This window comes from Ochlerotatus camptorhynchus, unplaced genomic scaffold (genome assembly GCF_037179485.1).
Source record: "Ochlerotatus camptorhynchus isolate MF236.1 unplaced genomic scaffold, CSIRO-AGI_Acam_v1.1 ptg000370l, whole genome shotgun sequence".
NCBI lineage: Eukaryota > Metazoa > Arthropoda > Insecta > Diptera > Culicidae > Ochlerotatus > Ochlerotatus camptorhynchus.
Window position 1 is genome coordinate 695,232 of NW_027040858.1, and position 23,674 is coordinate 718,905.

At 38.3% G+C, this 23,674-nt stretch overlaps 1 protein-coding gene across 4 annotated transcripts in view; it reads right to left on the bottom strand.

Moving 5' to 3' along the window:
• csw (corkscrew) overlaps positions 1-23,674 on the bottom strand; it is a 244,848-nt gene that overhangs the window by 79,666 nt on the left and 141,508 nt on the right. The window contains exon 1 of one of the 4 annotated variants that reach the window (XM_065232565.1): positions 6,329-7,412. The exons of 2 other annotated variants lie outside the window; for them this stretch is intronic. In XM_065232565.1, the coding sequence (XP_065088637.1) occupies positions 6,329-6,756 (428 nt within the window). In that variant the 5' untranslated portion in view covers positions 6,757-7,412. Of the gene's footprint in view, positions 1-6,328; positions 7,413-23,674 lie in introns of those variants that run through there. One more of the 4 variants, XM_065232562.1, reaches the window with a different exon arrangement.

A 23,674-nucleotide genomic window follows, 5' to 3' on the forward strand; every position in this document is an offset into this window, starting at 1 on the left:
TTATTAATTTAATTTATAAACGGACATGTTAGTTAGTATTACAACCTGAATAACCATGTTTTGGGAAACCTCTCAATCCCATAAATTTAATCCACCATCCACGACCTTCCCCCTATCACCGGGTTATTCGTAACGTACATAGGTTTCGATACCCTCAGCTCAGTCGGTAAAGACTCAGCTACAAAGCAAGACCTGGGCTGGGTTCGATTCCCGGTATCAATAAAGTGATACGTGTGGGGTTTGCTATAGAGTATGATTGTACTTGCTACAAAATTAGAAATGGTACAGGCTCAAAAGCTCTCAATTAATGACTGTGCAAGTGCATTGAGAACAGGTAAGCTGAGAGCATGCAATATAATAGGGTAGAGAACTACTTCGGCCTAATCGCCCATTTTGGGCCTATCCAGCAGAAAACTTCAAATAAATCCATGATTTCAGAGTTAACAAGTAAATTATGCGTTTGGTACGATACTTTAGTTAATAAGCTATGGAACGAAGTCGACGAGACCGCGTGATATAAAGGTTTGCACCCATTATTCCCAAAAACAAAAGAAGCGCTCCGACCGAATCAATTTTTATCTTCATCCGATAGGCCGAAGTGAATTCATTGGCGTTTCAATGGCGTTTCAATGCGTTAGGCCAAGTTTAGAATCCGTAGGCCGAGTTTGGCGTCAAGAAGCAGCGTTAGACTTTTGACAATATCTCAACGATTGGTTTCTCTTTATCAAATATTACGGTACGTACGGAAAGGTAAATAAATTTGGAAGCCATCAATAATAATAACATTCCGTTTGGTGCTAAACTGCGCTAGATTAAGAAATATTAAGTGCGGGTTGTGCTTAATAGGCCGGAAATGGGGTATTTAACCCTAATATGCGATAAGCAATAAGCTTGAAATGCAAAAAAAGAAGAAGAATAAGAAGGCGAAAAAGAATAAGACGAAAACAAAGAATAAGAAGACAAAAATAATAAGAAGAAGCCAAGAAGATGAAGAAGAAGAAGAAGAAGAAGAAGAAGAAGAAGAAGCAGAAGAAGAAGAAGAAGAAGACGAGGAGGACGAGGACGAGGAGGAGAAGGACGAGGAGGTGGCGGACTAGGAGGAGGAGGACGAGGAGGAGAAGGACGAGGAGGAGGAGGACTAGGAGGAGGAGGACTAGGAGGAGGAGGACTAGGAGGAGGAGGACGAGGAGGAGGAGGACGAAGAGGAGGAGGACGATGAGGAGGAGGACGAGGAGGAGGAGGAGGACGACGAGTAGGAGGAGGAGGACGACGAGTAGGAGGAGGAAGACGACGAGTAGGAGGAGGAAGACGACGAGTAGGAGGATGAGGACGACGAGTAGGACGAGGAGGACGACGAGTAGGAGGAGGAGGAGGAGGATGAGGAGGAATTAAAGAAAAATAAGAAGAAGAATAAGCAGAAGAAGAACAAAGAGATGCAGAAGAAGAATAAATAGATGAAGAAGAAGAAGAAGAAGATGGTTTCGATACTGCACGTTGCACAGTGGGCCAGGAATTAAATCAAGCAGGAGACAACCCTAATAAAAATAACCATAAAATAGAGCTTAAGGGGAAGCTCACCGGCCCAAAAATAAAAAAATATTTTCGGTACGTTTTTATTTTTCTAAAAACATTGGGAAAAATTATCAAAAATCCAAGAAAATCAGTTTCTTCCTTAGATTTTTGTCAAAAATTACAAGCAAAAAAAATTTTTCTATCCCATCATGAAAAAAAATTGGACTCTCAGAAAAACCGAAAAGTTGATGTTTTGTGGTTTTTTGAGTCCAACTTTATGCCATAATGACTTATAAAACATGTTTTTGCACGTGAATTTTCTTTAAAAAATTAGAAAAAATGTGATTTTTTTAGATTTTTAATACTTTTTTTCAATATTTTTAGAAAAATCAAAACGTAATTATTTTTTTCGAAGCGGTGAACTTCCCCTTAACGACGTGTTCAGGGTATCATCCAAGAAGTAGGAGGAGGAGGACGACGAGTAGGAGGAGGAGAACGAGGAGGAGGACGAGTAGGAGGATGAGGAGGAATTAAAGAAAAATAAGAAGAAGAATAAGCAGAAGAAGAACAAAGAGATGCAGAAGAAGAATAAATAGATGAAGAAGAAGAAGAAGAAGAAGGTTTCGATACTGCACGTTGCACAGTGGGCCAGGAATGAAATCAAGCAGGAGACAACCCTAATAAAAATAACCATAAAATAGAGCTTAACGACGTGTTCAGGGTATCATCCAAACCATTTGTGGGATAGTATACCCATCCGGTATAAAGTTCGTTTATGGTATTTATTTATTATGGAATTAATAACGCTCTGGGATTTCATCCAATTGAGTTGACGTCTTGAGCAAAGTTTCTTGGCATAGTAAGAACTACAATTTGGTGAATAAAAATAGCTAAAGTTTTGGCCACAAAGATGGCGCTGCGATACAAACTTTTTTATTTCGCAAGCTAGAAAACTTTTCTGTACTAATGGATATTTTTTTCGCTATTGAAAATTTAGTCGATTTATGTATGTATGGGCCCAAATTAGGGGCATTTAAGCCGACATTACATCCATTTTCCCTATTACATATCTACGCCAAATCAGAATGGGTCATTTTGCCGGAATCCGTTCGGCAGAATGGGTTATCATCACGACTATTGGTTAGAAATTAGGTACTACATTCCACGGTTTAAGCACAAAAGGTCGAAAGGACAAAAGCTGATGTAAATATCCTGAAACTGATTTGTCATGATTTCAAACAAATGCTCAAAAGTAAAATATGAATTTATACTATTTTCGCATCTTTGAAAGGTGCTCGTTCTTTAAAATTTGGTTTTCATTGATTTTGCTGTAATGTTGAATGATATAATACAAATTACTATCCTTCTTAGAAAGTTTAATCATGAGAATTATTTGAGATACTATGACTGAAATTTGCATTTAGACTTTGAGTTTATGCGAGTCGATTGAAATCTGCCCAAAATAAATGGGGGCTAAATTGATTCTTAATATCAGGAAATCAGTTTTTGGACTTAGACCTTTTGCCCCTTCGAACTTTTGTCCCTTTCGACCATTTGTTTTTTTTTTTGACCTTTTGTCCTTTGGACTTTTATCTTTTGACCTTTTGTCGTAGATGCACTATCCACCGACTCTTCTTATGACATTACTCCGAATGACCCATTTCACCGAATGCCATTAACACTGTTTAATTCAATTTTATGTCTCAAAAATGGCTCTTGATATAAAGAAAGAGATCACTACAGGAGAGAGAAGTGACGATGTGCCACAGGAAAGTGGAACAATTTCGCCATTGGGGACAACGGATTGAACATATTTTACAAACAATCTGTTGCAGACTTAATGCCTACTTAATTTAAGTCGAAAAAATTACTTTTCTCTAGTGCGAAAAATGTTAGACTAAAAAAAATATATCAAATATTTTATAAGATTTCTGAATAAGAAAATAAGGTCCATCAATAGTTTCTTAAAACTTATCGTTAATATTCCTTCAGCAGCTAAATAAATGGTCATCGGTTTTTTATATGACACGATGTTTTTTCTAATTTTCAATAAACATGAACGTTTTTCTTAACAAAATATTACCTAAGTCCATTCGGGGCAATATGAGCACCACTGATTTTTAAAACATTTTCTACTTAAATTCTTCGATTTTGCATTATTTATTTTATGTATCATATGAAATCACGTTTTGATGCAGCTGTTTTGGTAAAAAATCAGTTATACACAGATTGAAAAAATATAGTAGGGGAAATGGCTCTATTGTTGGCCTATGGATCTAATATTTGGTTCCATCGCTAAAAATCTGCTATTTATCAATTTTATCTAGATGAACGCGTCATTGGGACGGTACTAATGGATATTTTTGGTCACTATTGAAAATTTAGTCGATTGCTGAATTTATGTATGGGCCAAAATTAGGAGCATTTAGGTCGACATTACATCTATTTCCCCTACATCTTAAAATTAATTTTTCTACAGAAAATAATTGTTTATTTTAAACATTGTTGACCCGTCTTTAATCCTCATGAAAACAGAATATTCTTACCGGTTGTTTCTAGGGCACTCAAACCACTCGGATAGGGTGCTTATTTTACCCCAATGGGTTTATTTCGGTTACAAAACGAGCATTTTTTAGATCTTCTTTCATAAGGTTCAAAAGTTTACTTCTCAATTTGTATTCATGATTTAAATAAGGTTTGAAACTATCCATTTGGTTAAAAATCATTCGTATTTTCCACAACTGATGATTTTCTTAAGGTGGCCAAGTTACCCTACTTTCCCCTATTATGTTACTGATTAGAACAAGTAAAAAATATCACAGAGGCACATAGATGGATTATTGGAATAGATATTCATCTTCAATGTGTACAAGTTCACAGATTTATTCCACACGGTCTTTGGCTGAAGAACAACCTCCCGATTTTTATGTGATAATTTTCATACTTGTTTCTCTCAAATTCAAGAAAACCCGAATGAACAATCAAATCGAAAAAGCATCATAAAATCACATGACCGAGACTTGAAACTCAGCTTATTTGTTTTACCAAAGAAACACGAAGCCATTACAGCAAAATATGGTAAATGAGTAGTGAATCACCACCATCATTATAACGAAAAAAAAAATAAAAAATATTCCGCTTCGGAGACACAATCAGAAACGTGTTTCGGAATCTTTCAAATAAAAAACCAATAATCATCATCATTGTGTAGTAACCGCGCAGCCACACAAACCGCACATTGTGCGACCGTAGTCCTGAGTGCTATCCTACTATCCACAGACAACGACGACGACGACGACGAGATGAGGATGAGATAACCACTCACAGTCCCAACAACAAAAGCCCCGTCCACGAGAGCGTTACTGGTGTGTCATTAAAACAATCAATGAACGAACCACCCGGTATGGCGTGTATGTAGATAGTCATCTGTCAAAACTCAACAGGTGGTGAGACGTCGTCGTCCCCCCGTCCATAAATGATGCCTTCCGGTTGAAGGATGGTGTTCGTTGATCTCAAACTGTTATTGGGTCAACATGAAAATTAATTGCCGTTTTGAAAACAGTAGATCTATTCACGAAAGAACCCCCTGCTTCCCCCCTCAAGGTACCACCATCACAGACCGCAAACCTAACCGGACCACAGTGGGGTGAGGGCGGATATAATTGAAAAAAAAATCAAGTGGTTCGGGTGTTTTGATATTTTTTTCTATAGTATAATCTGCATTCGATTCTTTTGAGAAATCATATAACATACATAACTTAGGCGTGTTTTATCTCGTTTAAAAATTTAATTATAGTTTATTTTTAAATTAAGGGTACATCATATCCGTTAAACAATTTTTTTTTCCGATCGATAAAATTGAATAGAAAATCGTTTTTTAATCGTATATCAGAGTTGGTTGGAAATGCTAACATGAAGCTTTAGTGTGATAATTTATTAGCTGGAGAATGATCTTTAGAAGGGAGTAGGTGGATAGTTCCGTTAGAGTACGGCAGTATGAAAATTGAATAGAAGTTGGAAATGAGCGAAGGGCCATTAATGCGACAGTTTTTAAAGTTAGACGCACATCTTTTGCCTAACCCGTACGATGTACGCGGAGACTTGAAGTATGTCTAAAAGTCTACAGGCAAAAAATGTGCGTCCTTCTTTTGCTCATAAACTGACTGCGGCTGTGGAATAGTTCTAGCGACATTTTCATCACTACCTAAAGCCCCACGTTGCGAGAGCATTTCCAGTCGATGGTGTGTTATAATGCAATTCTTCTTTACCCAACTATTGTGTTGTTCCTATGTATCGTATATATTCAATCATGAATTACATACAAACATCTCATTTAGTCTCTACAAGAAAACTTTATCAGCTTTGCAAAAATCACATCGGAAACATTCGAAAGTTGGCGAAAAATTATGTCTAGCATCAAAGTAGGTTTTTAATATCTGTAACAATGTTGTTAAACAAATTATGACAATACAAATGTCGAAGGATGCATTTTTCACTCGAAACAAATATTGGCCCCTTGCTGGGTACCTGTTCCGAGTACTATTGCCGAATTCAGTAAATTTAGGCTAAAACTGGTTCCTAGTCCTGAAATTGATCGAAGAAAACCCGTGTTGGTAATTTTCAAGCAACTCCAGCATTTTGTCCAGCTTTTGCTAGGAGTCGCCCCACTATGCGGAGGCCGGACCTTATTGCGCATCAAGTTATTTTCCTTCTTCGCTTTGCGCAGGGCGTTCTTCACGGGACACATTTTGCTCAATGCGGGCAACAACACACACAAAAAAAACATTAAATCACACAATTTTGTATATATACTAACGGTTGCAATTCCGGGGCGTTCCGCAGCTCGGCGATGAGGATCTTCGCTGCCGGTAGGGCCAGCAGGGCCGGATCAAATACCAGCACGTTGTCCCTGTGCCGACCGAGCTTGGTTGAGCCCCCGCCTTCGGCTCCCCCGTTGGAGTCCGACGATTCGAACGAGTCACTCAAACTGCTGGCACTTCCACTGTGGCTGCTGGCACTGGTGATGGCACTGTCCGTCGAACACGCACTGGGATAGCGTGACCTTGGCATGTAGTCTGCCTCCAGGTCCAATTCGGGTTCCAGGTCCGCCTTGGAGTATTTGTCTTTTTTCTTCTGCTTCCGAACTAGATCGGCTGCCGGCGACGACGACGAAGACTTCCGTCGCAGATAGTCCACCGTTCCGATGGTGTTCGTTAGCTTCATAACGTACTTCTTGAACATCATAATAGTTTCTGTTTTTCGTTTTCTCTAGTTTTAGTTTTTTTTTTTCGAACCGCACAAATTAACGTTCGATACCGACGTTGGTAGACTTCGCACTGGTCTGTCGGTGTCGGTGTCGGTGTGGAGCTCGCGCTACAGCTTCCCACTCGGCTTGTTGTTTTCGATGATCAGAGTAAATCTTGTTTACTCTCTCTCACCACGTCCCGTGTGCTTGAGTTATTAACTTCTGCGCGCCTCCACAAGATCAACAGTTTACTTTTTTATTGGCACCTCCTTCTGATCGCTCTTCTTCTTGCTCTTCTCGGCGTCACTTTTCGGAAGAAAATACTCGACTACGTGCTCGAAAAAGAATCCGCCCGACATTTTCGCTCGTTTCGCTTAAATTCCCTTCACCAACAACGACACTACACACGTGGTCAAAACAAACTAAAAAACTATTCACGCACACGTGGCTATCGTTCGCACAAATCAACCAAAAATTTTCGATTCGATGACAAAGCTAGAGGAACAACACAACTTGCCGTAAGTGTAGTCGTCTTCAATTCCTCAACTCAACGCTTTCGAATACTTGACTCGCGACGCACCGGTCCGTGAATGTCGAAGGGAGAGATGCTTTTGGTTGCTGAATTTGCGACAAACTAAACTGATTTACATCGATCGGCTGTCATTTAATATAGACAACAGACTCTCGTCGATCAGCGAATTCTGAAGCGTCTTTTTCGCGTCTTGTGCGAATTAGTATTCGCACAGCGTTTGGCGCCCTGGTGCTGGTTCGCATTGGTCGAGCCCGAGTGGTTTTCCTCTCGAAAATAAAAAGCTCTCACTCTCACTCCCATAAAGTCGCGCTGTGCGCCGTTTAGTATGGTGACTGTTGAGCTGTGAATGGAAAGATGTCAAGCTGCGTGGCTCATGGATCTCTGCGGTGTTCGTTCTTGCTCGCTTCGGTCGATCGGTGGATGTTGGATGGGGGAGGATAAGACAGTTGGCCGACTCAGAACAAGATTGACGCGAGATGGAAGGAACAGGAAATTTGCGATAAGCATTGTGAAATTCTTCTAGCTGCACGCAAAAGAAACCTGCGAGATTGTATGCGGCATTTTTTTCCGAAATGGATCGTAAGTAGGAGAGAAAACGCAATAAGCGCAAGGGGCCGTGCACAAATTACGTACGCAGGGTGGGCAGTGATTTTTTTTTAAATGCACTGTTTTTTCGGTTAACATCTTGGAATTTTCCTGGTTGATTATGGTTACATAACTCGATATCGAGTGAGTTGCCAAAATCGAGACCTTTTTCGAAGTGTCACAATTGAGTGGCTTAGCGATAAGAATCAATACTCCCTTAAGTGAATCCTGTGACTATCGAAAAATTCGTGGAAGTGAGAAGGATCTCTCGGTTTTGACGGTCTAATTAACCTACATTTGGAAGCGGCCAGCGCTGTTATTGCCTAAATGTGAGATGACCAGTTTTTACACATTGCAGATGAATGCTAGTTCAACGCATCGTTTGTTGCTTCTCTGTCAGGTGATCTGATAGGAACGGAGTAGCAACCGCGAGCGGTTAATCAGTTTCATGCTCAATTATGTCTGTACTATCTGAAGTGATTCAATACTTTCTGATGCTTTTCTGCAGTAATTCAGTACTTTTCAAAGTGATTCCGAGATTTTCTATAGTGTTTCAGTACTTTCAGAAAAGATTTTGAACATTTTTTTAAAAGATTCGATGCTCCCCAAAGTGATTCCAATTTTTCTGAAGTAATTAAATATTTTCTGAAGGGATTCCAAACTTTTCTGAAGTAATTAAGTAATTACAAAGTGATTCAGCTCTTGAAGAAGTGAGAGGCTTTGAGACTTGAGACTTGATTGATAGAGAATTGATACAGTACTTTCCGAAGTTTTAAGTCCTTCAATACTATCCGAAGAATTTCAGAGCTTTCCTGAAGTGATTCATTACTTTCAGCATTGATATCAAACTGTTAAAAAGTGATTAAATTCTTTCCGAAGTGATTCAGTACTTTCGGAAGTGATTACAAACTATCTGGAATTATTCAGTACTTTTTGGAGTGATTCCAAACATTTCTGAAGTGATTCAGTACTTTCAGGAATGATTCCAATTTTTCTGAAGTGATTCAGTACTTTCTGAAATGTTTCAGTGCTTTCCTAAGTGATTATGAACATTATGAAGCGATTCAGTATTTCCAAAGTGATTCCGAACGTTATCGTCAAAAGCCTGGAGTATGGAGATTTGAAAGGTTCCTCCATGCAACATGACGGAAGAAGCAAACAAAGAGGTTACAATATTCAAGAAGAGATACGAAAAACATCGAAAAGTGAGAGAAGAGTATTCCAAAACAGATCCCGATTATTCAACAGGACTCAACGAGAATCGAGATGACAAAGATTCAGCAGCTAGGTCGCAATACATAAGCGGTGAGATCTAACTGATTACAACTAGATATAAAAATATGAAATGCATCCTACTAAATACGTGCCATCTAAAGCAGGAAATGCTTTGATGATGGAAGTGTACACATTTTATATCGGTACTACGTGTATGCCGGGCTGGTTGTAAGTGAAAGTAGCCTCGAAATGGACGTGAGTGACCAGGTATTCTGAAATGGGTTACTGAATCTCAACAGAGCTTTCACTTTTCAACTTCCGTGCTAAAATTGTTTGCAATGGGATCAGTATACAGTCAGGAATCCTTATTGCCGGATCCTTATTGCCGGGCTATCCGCGAATAAGGATACCCACAGTTTATGGGATTTTCACTAATTGGGGCTGTAGTGGATTATCTCATTTGTTTCAATACATAAAGCTATACTGTCTTCGACAAAGTTGCTGTACTGGGTTAGACCAACAAGCCTGTGCCATTGGATTCAGGTTAAATTGGGAACTACGCCGCTAGAGGCACTTCACTTTTATGTTATTTATGACGGCCGCTATAATATATGGATCATATTTCCAACATAGAATATTTCGTGATCCTGACCATATAGAAAGTTACTGTCTTGAACAAAGTTGTTCAGGTGACCAAGTCCTTTCGGATGGTGGCCATATTAGTTCAGAACTCTCTCACAACACAGCGCTAGTGTGCATGTGCAATTCCTATATAAACTGTATCTCGAGAGCCTGGCCATATAGAAAGTTGCTGTTTTGAGCAAAGTTGTTCAGGTGATCAAGTCCTTTCGGATGATGGTCATATTAGTTCAGAATTCTCACACTACGCGGCGCTAGTGTGCACATGAACTTCCTTAATATGTTGTGTCTCGAAAGCTTGTTCATATATAAAGGCTGTGCAATGTGAGAACAGGAACCGGAAAAGGGATGACGTGTAGAGGCCGGTAATCGATGGCAGATGCCATTTTGGAATCCAAGATGGCGGCCATCGGTTCAAGAAAAACTGTCAAATACCCTACAATATGGATATTTTTGGAAAGGAGACGACGTGTAGAGGCCGGAAATCGTTGCCAGATGTCATTTTGGAATCCAAAATGGCAACCATCGGGTCAAGAAAAACTGTTAAATACCCTACAACATGGGTATTTCCGGATAGAGAACGACGTGTTAAGGCCAAAAATCGATGTCAGACGCCATTTTGTAATCCAAGATGGCGACCATAGTTTCAAGAAAAACTGTCAAATACCCTACAATATGGATATTTTTGGAAGGAGACGACTTGTCGAGGCCGGAAATCGATGCTAGACGACATTTGGTGGACAAGATGGTGGCCATCGGGTCAAGAAAAACTATCAAATACTCTAAAATATGAGTATTTCCGGAAAGGAAACGACGTGTAGAGGCCGGAAATCGATGCCAGATGCCATTTTGAAATCCAAGATGGCGGCCATCGGTTCAATAAAAACTGTCAAATACCCTACAATATGGGTACTTCCGGATAGGGGATGACGTGTATAGGCCGGAAACCGATGCCAAACGCCATGTTAAAAACCAAGATGGCATTTTTCTTCCATAAAAACACTGCCGGACAGTGGAAGTTGGATTGTATATACATGCATACATACAAAATCTCGAAAATTTCCCGGTTATTGATATTCAGTAATAAACGAAAATGTTCAATGACTACTTTCTTATTAACGCGATCAAAAACAGATTATCGTAAGTAGTGGTGGGAAAATTATAATTAGTGGCAAAACTGTAGGAAGCATTTTTTAAAGCAGATAGTTTATAAATCTTTATAATAATATTTATAAACGTTGTACAATCATCCCTCAATTATGGGCTAGCTAATAATTTTTATAAATCAGTCTGTTCAGCATTCAGTGGAGCATCGACTGAGAGAGGTATCGATTAAACAGAATATCAGAAAAAAAAAACCAAAAGATAATTTAAAATCATAACTAAATCCAATAATTTAATGGTAAATGCTATGATGTTGAAATGAAACTGGAAATTATATTTAAAACGATGTTCGTGTTGTAAAATATTTATTTAGAATTTGTTTACTAGACAAAATACTTATTATTTTATCCTAAAATCTTTCATCTAGATCACAATTAAACTCTAAATGTAGAGTTCAATAATCAATTTCACTGCAACGGAATTATATAAAAAAAATCGACTTAGGGAGGTGAAAATACATGGGCAAATTAATCAGAACACATCGAGTAAAGGAGGTATCGAATTAGGGAAATATCTTGGTAGGGACAGAGCATTTGTTGCAAAATAGAAGGAACTATGAATCATTCAGGCATTGAGTTAGGGAAAATATCGAGTTGCGATTGGGAACAACGGAAACGAGGTGCTGACAAGGCAGCACCGATCAACGTACATCGGTTAGGAGTAGGATAAAATTTAATGAAATAAATTAGTCTGTATTTAGCAATCAAGTGTGGTTGAAGTTCTCTTTTAAAAGAATCTCCCGTATGTAAAACATAACTCGCGCAATGTATTGATTTTCTGAAATATACAAAGTGAGAATCAAGCAAACACAAAGTTGGTTGTTTTTCACCCTGCGCAAGTGTAAAACAGCGGAGAAGAGAAGACCGACACACACCCTGAAATAACGGAAAGCTCAATGTGTAGCCATCGCTCCCACGGCTCCGACGCAAAGAGCGCCACTCAGTGTAGGGTTGGAGATGGGAAACACAGCAAAAAGAAAAAAATCTTCTTTGTTATGCCCTTCTTCAGCTCCTAGGCATGCGCTCGTGGTAAGGAAAGTCTGCAAAGAATTCAAAGAAGACATTAGCGCTATTCGTTCCCTGCGCCGCACGGAGTGTACCGCTCATTGTGTGGAACGCTTTTTCACAAATAAGTTGAAAAAGAGTGTGCGAAGTAAATGGGAGAACCACACACTCTTTGTCGAGTGTTGTGAGATGTATGCACACAGTTGGTTTGCTAACACTCTAGTCGTTTATGTGTAAGGCTCAATTGCGTTAGCTTTACGGAGCCGATAATTCATTGTTCTTTGTTTGTAACAAAATTCACTTAATTCTATGTCTAGTAGGAGTTGGGCCGAATACTCGCGGCTTACCCAAGGTTAGAGGGGTACATTGTCGAAGGATAGAGTAGGAGACTTTCCTCTACCAGATAGTGGCTTTCAGTGAACATAATAAAACACCCTTGCATTATAAGATTCTATTGAATAAAATCAGTCTAGTTTGTAGAACATTATTTAAAAAAAATATGCTTTTTTCTTTTGAAATGCACATTAATTTGAAAATGATTAACATCCAAATCCTAATAAAAAAGATAGGGTAAGTCAATAAATTTAATGAAGGGCTTTCATGCATTTAATACTGAGAAGTATTCCAAAAAAGTGTTATTTTAATTTAATTAAATCTTCAACATAATGTTGTACAGATATTTTCTAGGCTAGGTGTCGAATTCTATGTCTGTAAGTAGGCTTACTAATGTTAAAATCAAATACATCAAATGTTTCATTAAACACACGACAGCACAAAGTCCACGGTTCGTTGAATCCATAGTTGGTCCGATGGGTAGGTTGCCACAGAAGCGTGTAACTACGTAGAACTCTTTGAGGAGCATTGATGTAGATTTGGCTCACAAGAGAGTTGCAATCCACGTCACCGTTAAGCAATCCAAACACGAAGAGTCGCTGAAGTAGTTTCCTCCTTGCTGCCAACGTGTCCAGGTCAATCAGCCTGCACCGTTCTTCGTAAGGCGGCAAATTTACCGAATCGTTCCAGGGCAGAACACGTAAAGCGTATCTTACGAACTTTCGCTGAATGGCTTCGATTCTGTTAGCTTGAATAGCGTGAAAGGGTGCCCACACAACAACAGCATACTCTAGAAGACTGCGGACGAGAGCACAGTATAGTGATTTCAGCGCGTAGATGTTCTGGAATGCGTTTGTGTTTCAAGAAACCTAATGTGGCGAATGCTTTAGTAGTTATCATGGAGATGTGCTCATTGAATCTGACTTTAGAGTCGATGATAACACCCAAATCCTTAACTGAAGACACGAAGAGCAAACTACTGAGTCCTATCCTATAGTTATGTCGTAAGGGCTCGCGTGAACGGCTAAAAGATATTGCGCAGCATTTTGTGACATTAACCTGCATACCGTTCAATGTACACCAGCGCAAAAGGGAATCAATATCCTTCTGGAGTGCGCAACAGTCAAGTCTTGACTTAATTGTACCAAAGATCTTTAAGTCATCGGCGAACATAAGTTTCGAAGAACACAGTCGACTACACAGATCGTTCACGAACAGGATGAAAATTAAAGACTCCAAATGGCTAGCTTGGGGAACACCAGAGGTTATCTCGAAACTAGGCGAATTAACACCGTAGACTGTAGCCACTTCGTGGCCCAATTAGGTAATCCCATACACCTCATTTTGTCCACTGCAAGCACATGTGGAACCCTATCGAACGCCTTACTGAAGTCCACGTAGATCGCATCAACTTGTCGTCGTTTTTCAATGGAGTTGATCAGCGAGTTGACAAACACCATTAAGTTGGTTGTTGTAGAGCGTTTCCTCACGAAGCCGTGCTTATGTTCGGTAATTACTGGCCTAACCGCTTGATATACGAGCTCATATACGATCCTCTCCAGAGCTTTTGGGAGGCAGCTTAGAATCGAAGTTCCGCGATAATTTTCAACGTTGTGGATGTTTCCAGCTTTGTGAATAGGTGTGATGGACGCAACCTTCTACATTGTGGGGAAAACACCACTAACTAGCGAACGATTGAAGATAATCAACACAGGTGAAGTGAGAGATGCAGAAAATTTCTTAATGAACGATGGCGGCAAACAGTCTGGACCAGGACCTTTAGAAGGATCTACAGATGAAAGAACTTTCATCACCTCTTCAACAGATACATCCAACTGCGGCAAATGCAAGAATGCAGATTTAGGTTGGAATGATATGTTTTGAGCCTGAAATTGAAACTTTAGACTAAAAGTCTCTTCTACAAAGTTGTTCCTTATAGTTAGGCCCTTATTTTTATGACAATTAATTCTAGGGTGGTTCCTATTATCATTGAAATTAAAAATCTAACTTTTTTGTTTGAATAAATTAAGGTATACATTCTTCGGCAAAGTTATAGCTGAGCTAATTTCAATCAACTTTGTTGGAAATAACTTTTTTGTATCTCTTAAATTGGCCGATTTAGAGCTATTTTCTTGAATTGAGTTAGGGTGGCTCTTAAAAAACAAACAGTTGTTTGGCTATTTCGAATTTCTCAGCAAAGGTGTTTTCAAATAACTTTTAGATCTTAAGAAGGCGCAAATTTTTACTGCACAAAGCTTGTCAATATCTTTCACCGATCAAGAGTTATTGACGTTTTTATACTAAAAATATGCACTTTTCAAATGTTAATATCTCCGGTTGGGGCAAACAAAAAAAAAAGTTTTTTTACGGCATTTGAGAGGGCGTATGTTATTCTCAATAATATGAAAAAAATGGAGGAATGTTATTTTTTAAACTCATATAAAATCAATTTAAATTTATTCATATTTTTTACTATATTTAGGTATATCTTTTTTTATTAGAAGAGATACAGGCAACAAATCCTGCTATAAAACATTCGTCTTAAAGAGTTTTAAAAGTCTCTAGAAGATGACTTTCATGAGAAATTTCAAATAAAAAAGTTAGTGCTAAAACACTATTTTTTTTCCAGGAACACCCTAAGTCAACTCCGAAAAAATACTCTAAAATGAGAACGTTAAGAGATAGAAAAAAAAATTAGACAAAGTTGCTTGCAATTAACTTAGCTAAAACTTTTTCAATATACACTTTTTATACAGTTTTTATTTTGTAAAACAAAAAAGTTAGTTTTAAAAATTCCCTAATTTAAGGACCACCCTGACGTTTAGAAAACACCAAAAGAAGGGAATTTTTAAGAACAAAAACTTCCTCGAAGACAATAAATGTCCAAATATTGAAACAAATGTACTAGCACATTTTATTTAAATTTGTCATTAGAAATTCATCATGAAAGTCATCTTCTAGAGACTTTTAAAACTCTTTAAGACGAATGTTTTATAGATAAATTTGTTGCCTGTATTTCTTCTAATAAAAAAGATATACCTAAATATAGTAAAAAATATGAATAATTTCAAATTGATTTTATACGAGTTTTAAAAATAACATACCTCTAATTTTTTTCATATTATTGACAATAACATACGCCCTTTCAAATTCCGTAAAAAAACTTTTTTTTTTTGTTTGCCCCAACCAGAGATATTAACATTTGAAAAGTGCATATTTTTAGTATAAAAACGTCAATAACTCTTGATCGGTGAAAGATATTGACAAGCTTTGAGCAGCAAAAATTTGCGCCTTCTTAAGATCGAAAAGTTATTTCAAGACACCTTTGCTGAGAATATCAAAATAAGAAAACTAGAGCAAAACAACTGTTTTTTTTAAGAGCCACCCTAACTAAATTCAAGAAAATAGCTCTAAATCGGCCAATTTAAGAGATACAAAAAAGTTAATTCAACAAAGTTGCTTGAAATTAGCTCAACTATAACTTTGCCCAAGAATGAATACCTTGATTTATTCAAACAAAAAGTTAGATTTTTGATTTTAATGATAATAGGAACCACCCTAGAATTCATTGTCATAAAAATAAGGGCCTAACTATAAGGAACAACTTTGTAGAAGAGACTTTTAGTCTAAAGTTTCAATTTCAGGCTGAAAACATATCATTCCACCTAAATCTGCATTCTGGACCACTGTGCACGTGCACTGGACCAGGAATGCAATCTAGCGGAGCAAAATTAATAAGTCTAAAACGAAGCATTTCCGCGACTTGGTGTCTTGGACAAAGTTTCTCATCATAATAAGGACCATCTATTGACAGAAACAAATAGTTCAAAGCTCTTCCGTAAAGATGGCGCCACAATCTAACTACTTTCTCTGATGATTTGGAGACTTGATGTCTTCAGCAAAGTTGTTTATCTTGACAAAATAAACAACTTTTTTAAAAACGTAAAATTTCCACAGCCTACTGGTTCCGAGTTATATGGAGTTAAAGAAAAAATGTCAAAAATATGGTTTTCTCTATGTTTCGGTTTTTTTTTGCTTATAACCATATAATGTTATATTTTTCTCTTAGCAAATGCATTCAATAAATAACTTTTGTGAAGAAGCATGCTGGATTAAGCTTCAAATTTTAAAGATATTGTTGAAAAAAACGTTTTGTAGTTGTTGAGCTTTAATATCTTCCAAAGCGCAAAAATCGCAAACTGACATTTTCAGCAAAAATTAAGCAATACTCGATAAACAAAATATCAAATTTGAGAGAGTTGGTGTTTTTTAGCTTTCTTCATTTTAGGGGAACATGTTTTTTTTTTATAACTTTGCATTGAAATGGCGTTTTGAAGACTTGACGACTTTGGCAAAGTTGTTTATCTTGATAAAATAAACAACTCTTATTAAGACGTCAAAACTCTACAGCCTACTGACCACCCAAGAGGGTCCTTATTATGATGAGAAACTTTGCCCAGGACACCAAGTCGCGGAAATGCTTCGTTTCGGAGTTATTAATTTTGCTCCGCGATTCCATTGGACATAGAAAAAGTATCAAGATTTAAGATTTGGAGAAAAATGGAAATTCTGAGGCTTAGGTTTTTTTTTTAAGATTTCAAGTTTAGAAAATTACATCCTCCTTAAGAAAAATCTTCAAGGTTCAGGGTGTTTTATTTAAAATTGAAAAATCCAGACATGATAGAAGATTAGGGACCGTGAGAGTTCCAAAACTAGCAAACATATTTGTTAATTCCGATCTTTGATATTTAATTGTGTGAACTTGAAGTTAATCAAATTACTGAGACTTAAATCTTCTAATTTTGGGATTTTGGCTCTTTGAAAAGTTTCTAGATCTTGGAATATTTCGAATATTTAAGGTTTTGATATTTTATGAGATCTTAGAATTAACGGAAAGGTCTGGAAAAACCTGGAATTTTTTTTTAGCAAAATGCGTAGACACCCTGCATAAGAATCAGCTAAAACGTTACCCCTGATAATTTAAAATAATATTGGTAGATGAAAAATAGAGAGACATCATTAATATTGACGGAGATTTGAAATGGTGCATTGTTCTGAAATTAACTGATTTGTTGTGGAAAATTTTGAAATCTTTATTAAAACCTAGTAATTGCAAACCGCGGTCCATAACTTTTAATGGCACATTAGATCAGTCAGAACAAGTAATTGCAGCTAAGCCAAATGATTATTTTGTAGACAGTGTATCATTGATTAATCAATCCATTGAATTGGTCGATGAACCTGACGAAATAAAACAGCCAGTTTATAGTAGTTGTTGATTTGAAGGTTTTCACCCAATTACATTAGATGAACTTAGAGTTATTTGTTTTTCATTAGAAAAATCGGTTGAAGTAGATAATGTAAATGCTAGAGTTATTCAAGATTGCTTTCATGTCATTGGCCACATCTTGCTAGACCTTATTAATGAATCATTACAAACTGGACATGTGTCACAAATTTGGAAGGATTCCTTAGTGGTCCCTATTCAAAAAGTTGCTGGAACGATTGAAGCCGAAGAGTTTCGTCCCATCAACATGTTGCACACATTAGAAAATTTTAGAACTTTTTGTTAAAGACCAGCTGTTGGAGTATTTAAATAGTAATAGTTTGTTGATACCAGAACAATCGAGATATCGGGAACGTTATTCTTGTGAAACCGCGTTGAATTTGGTATTAGCGAGATGGAAAAATAACTTGGGAGTGTAAAGATACGATTGTTGCTGTTTCTTTGGATCTTAAACGCGCTTTTGAAACAATTTCTAGGCCCTTATTGTTAAGATCAATCAAGCGTTTTGGAATTACGAGTACTGCATATAAATTGAAAGTTATTTGTCTGACAGAACTCAACGGACTGTTTTTAATGATTCTGTTTCCAGTCCCGTGGGGAATAACTTTGGAGTGCCCCAGAGAAGTGTATTGGGGCCCCTGTTATTTATTATGTATATTAATGACTTGCGACGTGTTTTACAATTTTGCGACATTAATCTTTGTGCAGATGATACTGTGTTATTCATTGCAGCTAAGGATTTAGATGATACCGTTTTACACTTGAATGAAGATTTGCGTTCTCTAAGTAGATGGTTGAAGTATAAGCAGTTGAAATTGAATACAAGTAAAACTAAATTTATGGTATTTTCGCGGAATCGAGTAAATGAGAACGTCTCTGTTGTAATTGATGATGAGACTATAGATCACGTTCGGCAGATTAAATATGAAACAGTTCTACCGATTTTTACCGCACTTCAATTGTTATTTGAAGGAAGGCATCCAGTCGTAGGCAGGGGTTGAAACTGTTGACGTTTTTTACTACACTCGCTTCGTTGTCGTGCGCGACAGTCTGTTTTTATTCCTACACTCATGCTCTACCGTCGTCTCTCTCACACAACACAACCGGTAGAATAACATTCGAGAGAAAATAAAATTATCAAATAACTATCATATGACATGAGTAATTTCGGTCTAATTCCTCAATTTGGTGTAAATTAAACCATTTCTGATCAGAAATGTTATTCCTAGGACATCATTGCTTGCTATTTTCAGAATTCACACAAGCACAACATCAGCAGCTCTTATTATGAGAAAAACTAAAATACATACATTCGTGACGGTCTTCGGCGACAGTGTCGTATGACAGAGCCTGTCGTATGACATTTGAGTTTGGTACTGTAATATGATAGCTTGTTTTCCAAGTGTCGGAGGCAAAAGCAGTCGATTATCACAGAAAATGTGTCGACTACCGTGACCGCTTACAAGACTGGTCGTAGGTTTGGAAATTGCAACTATTGTTTACCCCTACCACGATATGTGCTCTTGTCATCGTCGACTTGACGATCTCGAGGGGACACGGGTGGGGTAGGTGTTGCTACTGTACCTTTCGACCATTGACAGTAATTGATGGTATGCTCCCATCCAGAGTTATGTACTTTGACTATATGTTGTATGTGTTTCACCTACCCCACCCGTGTCCCCTCGAGATCGTCAAGTCGACGATGACAGGAGCACATATCGTGGTAGGGGTAAACAATAGTTGCAATTTCCAAACCTACGACTGGATGCCTTCCTTCAAATAACAATTGAAGTGCGGTAAAAATCGGTAGAACTGTTTCAAACACACAGTTGGTACTTGAACGGGTCGGTTTTCATCTCTTTTTGCCAGTGGTGGCGGGGGGGACACCCCTCACCATCCCTCTCCAAAGGGGGAGTTTGGTAAAGAGAGATGAAAAAACCGATTTGTACCTTCCTTAAAAGTTGTCCTAGTTCGCTATTCTAATATCTATATACAATCTTCACACTGCCGTACTCTAACGGAACTATCAACTCTATGCTTTCATCTACTCCATCTATCGTATAAAAATTACCACTACAGTCTGTTATTTGAAATTAGCATCTTCAACTATGTAAATCGTTGACTTCACGTAGAAGTAATACTAAAAACATATAGTCAAAGTAGTCATCCAGTGTTTTTTTTTATGAATTGACAAATTATGTATCTTGACGAAGTTAACTCTAACGGATTATTTTATATGGATAGCTGTTATAACGACTTTTTTTAACAATTATTGTAGCACTGCAAAAATTATTTCTGTTCGCCACGATGGTGATGATGGATTTTTAATATTAGATTTAATAGTAGATTAATTAAAAAAAAAGTAGTCTACAAAGGTTTGAGCCTCGCGCGCGTATTACGGATATAGAGGACTGAATTTAACATTTGATTATACAAAATGCAATTTCGAAGCTTATTTGGAAGATACCTTGAGTTAGTAGTAAGTTTTCTGGCAAACGTGGGGGGTTCGTGAGCATTCCTGACATTGCTGAAAATTATGATCGCATCAGATTGCGGGGTTGCTAGTGTAATAGGATGCTTTATTGATTGTTCATTAACTCTTGATTGCTTGTAATACTTATAAATATTTTAGGTGGACAAAAAGGCGAACTAAGAGGTGGACGCCTGAGCTTTTCCACATTTATATCGCTGTGAAGCAACTGTAAACTCTAGAGGGAATTTATATCTGTAACTGAAACCAGTTCGATTTTGTTTGCTAACCTGGTTAAAATGTCATATTTAATTATCTTAAAGATCAACCGTCCAGCTCAAACCTTTGTAGGGGTAAGAGGTGGGACCATCATCATCATCATCACAAGTTCTCAACATCAGTTAGGTTAACTTTGACATAAAGTTATGTTAACTGACATAATACCAAACAAGCAGAATGCATGTCGATGCTGTGAAACAAACTTGATCGCGGCATTGTCACGCATTTTGCAGATTTCAATTGCAACGGGGCTTCTTTTGACACTTTAACATGTCCGTATAAAATAAATAAAGTAAATAACAATAGAAAATGGCGTACATCCAATATGGTGTAACGAGAACCATATAAACGACCAATAATGTCAGAGGGGCTACTTTGGACACGTTTCATGTGTTTTGCTCATTAAATGGACATCACCAACACCACCCAAAACCAAAAATCATAGTCAGAAACTCATAGGTTAGACAGAACTTTCAAAAAAACATTAATTTTTGGTTTGATGGAGATTTAATATGGGGAAACATCAAATCATCATCATTCAGATGGAATATACTGCACTTCCCGGTATTACGTATGTTAATCGACTCCCGACAGGAGCTAGTGAATGTCTTTAAAAGTTTCAACATCGATTTTGGGTCAAATGTTTAAGAAGGTACACTTTTTTATAAAACTCGTTGCTAAAAATTCCCATAATAGTTGCAGTTGAAGATGCTAATTTCAAATAACAGACTAAAGTGGTAATTTTATAAAGGCAATTTTTAGAGTACGGCAGTGTGAAAATTGTATAAAGAGAGTAGAAAGCGAGCAAGGACAACTTTGAGGAAGGTACAGATCGGTTTGATCATCTCTCTTTACCAAACTCCCCAGTTGGAGAGGGATGGTGAGGGGTATTCCCCCCGCCAGCACTGGCAAATAGAGACGATCACCGACTCGCTCATGTACCGACGATGTGTTTGAAACAGTTCTATCGATTTTACCGCACTCAAGTCGTTATCTGAAGGGAGGCATTCAGTCGTAGGTTTGGAAATTGCAGCTATTGTTACCTCTAATATATAAAAAATATCGCATAATTCTGAGAAGAGCTTAAGCATATCTGCTAACGATTTTATATGATCGAGAATACAACAGTCTCTGTAGCAAATTATAGATAAATATTCAATCGATTCTTTGATCTACCTCATTTGGTTCAACAAATTTGAATGCATCCAAAGTAGCCCCCCACGACGGTATTGCATTTCAATTAAATACTGCATTTCTAGAATTCAACTCCAAAATAAAATTTTAACGTGCAAGCATATTAAACATTCTGCACTGGTAATATTTTGCTATTAATAATGGAAAACTGGAATATTTCAAACTTTAACTGTTTGTCTGGATGCGTTCAAAAAACTGAAGCAATACTGTTTGAACTGGCATCACTGATCTGATCTGTTCTGGTCTGTGATCTCATAAAAAGAAAATCGACAGAAAAAGCTAGCCTTATGCTCCATGTCCGAGTGAAGTGAGAACACTTCAGGAAGACGGGAGAAAAATTCCAAAATGCGGTGACGGTGATGAATTGTGGTGATTCCTCTCACGCAAAGGACGACTATCCTGTGAAGGAAGATCCTGAGAAATTTAAATGTTCAAATTTTGGTGCAAACCACAAATCCAATTTTTGGGAATGTAAGACTCGCAAAGCGATCCTACAATCTCGTTCTAAGTGATAGTGGACACCCTGCTATAACATATTCGGAAGTCTGTCTCTGGAGGTTGGTGTGGTTTGAGATAAAATCAGCTGAATGGAGGTGATGAGAAATACACAAAATTGACACAGAAAATTAAGACAGCGTTTAAACAACAAAACTTATATTTGATTCCATCTAAAATTGTTTACATATTTTGTAGGTACACATAACATTGTATTTATGAAATCAATTTTGAAAAATATATTTAATGCCATCTTCATTCAGAAGATGACCAACAGAACTAGGCAACACCCTAAATTGGCGGTTGTACTTCTATTTTTGAGGAAAATGGATCAATTGTGCGATAATGCTCTACAGATGGACCGTTACTGGAGCAATTCTTCCATTGAGCAAGCGGGATCCGTTTTCCCCAATGTTTCTGAAATCCATTTTTGATGAACAAATAGAAAAATGAAATAAGAGCACACGCACAAACACACACACACACACACACACACACACACACACACACACACACACACACACACACACACACACACACACACACACACACACACACACACACACACACACACACACACACACACACACACACACACACACACACACACACACACACACACACACACACACACACACACACACACACACACACACACACACACACACACACACACACACACACACACACACACACACACACACACACACACACACACACACACACACACACACACACACACACACACACACACACAATATGCTGCTAACTGCCAGGCCGCCCCAAAGCTCACTAATGCGAAGGCGCTGCCAAACGGAGCACGAACTTCACCATCAGTATGTACAACACCCCTACGATTCCGACGGCCAGCAGCACCTCCAGCGAGATGATCTTAATTTTGTGCAGATTCCGTTGCCGACCGGCGTAGCTATCGATCTGTTTCGCCAACGTGCCAATATCTGTGGCGACGAGCTCACACGGTACCTTCCACTTTTGAGACACGTTGTTGTTGAAAGGCAAGCAAGGATCCAAAGGCAGCGCTTGATATGTCAGTCCTGCCTTGTTTTGAAATACATTCAACGTAGAGGTTCCAAACCGCGACAGAAGTGCCAGGTAAACTTCGCTGCCGTCGCAGAGCGAAATGTTGACCATTCCAGCGGTGCTGTTGGTCACCCTGATGGCAACCCAATCGTTATCGAACCCGGTGAATGCGGGTACAGATTTGCCCATGTCAGCAGTTTGGATGGTTCTCATCAGCAGGCCGTTCTTGGACCACGGGTTGGGCACGATCAAGGCCGATAGGCAGGTAGTGTACACGTGGCAGCGCATAGAGAGGATAGACGATTGTGACGATACCGGACCAAGATTGAATTGGACTAGCTTAGGGTGGATCGTACGAAGAAAGCGAAGGATGCCCAGCTGTCGCTCGGAGTAACGATCCGCACTGGCCAGGTTGCTGTCGAAAATGACAAGATTGTCACTGGTGCTCTCGAAATACGTGATTGACGATTTCAATCCTTGTGGGCAGCTAAGCTCTTTGGCTGCGGTTAGGCACCGGGAAGCACTCCAGGCGATTAGCAGCAGGAACGGCGAAGGTAACATGACTTTGTGCATGCCGCTGGCAGTCGGTTGATGGGTTTTATATGTGAGCTACGGAAAATGGGAAATTGATTGATCCGAATTGGATTGGGAAACCGAGGACGGTTTCGAGCATGTGGCC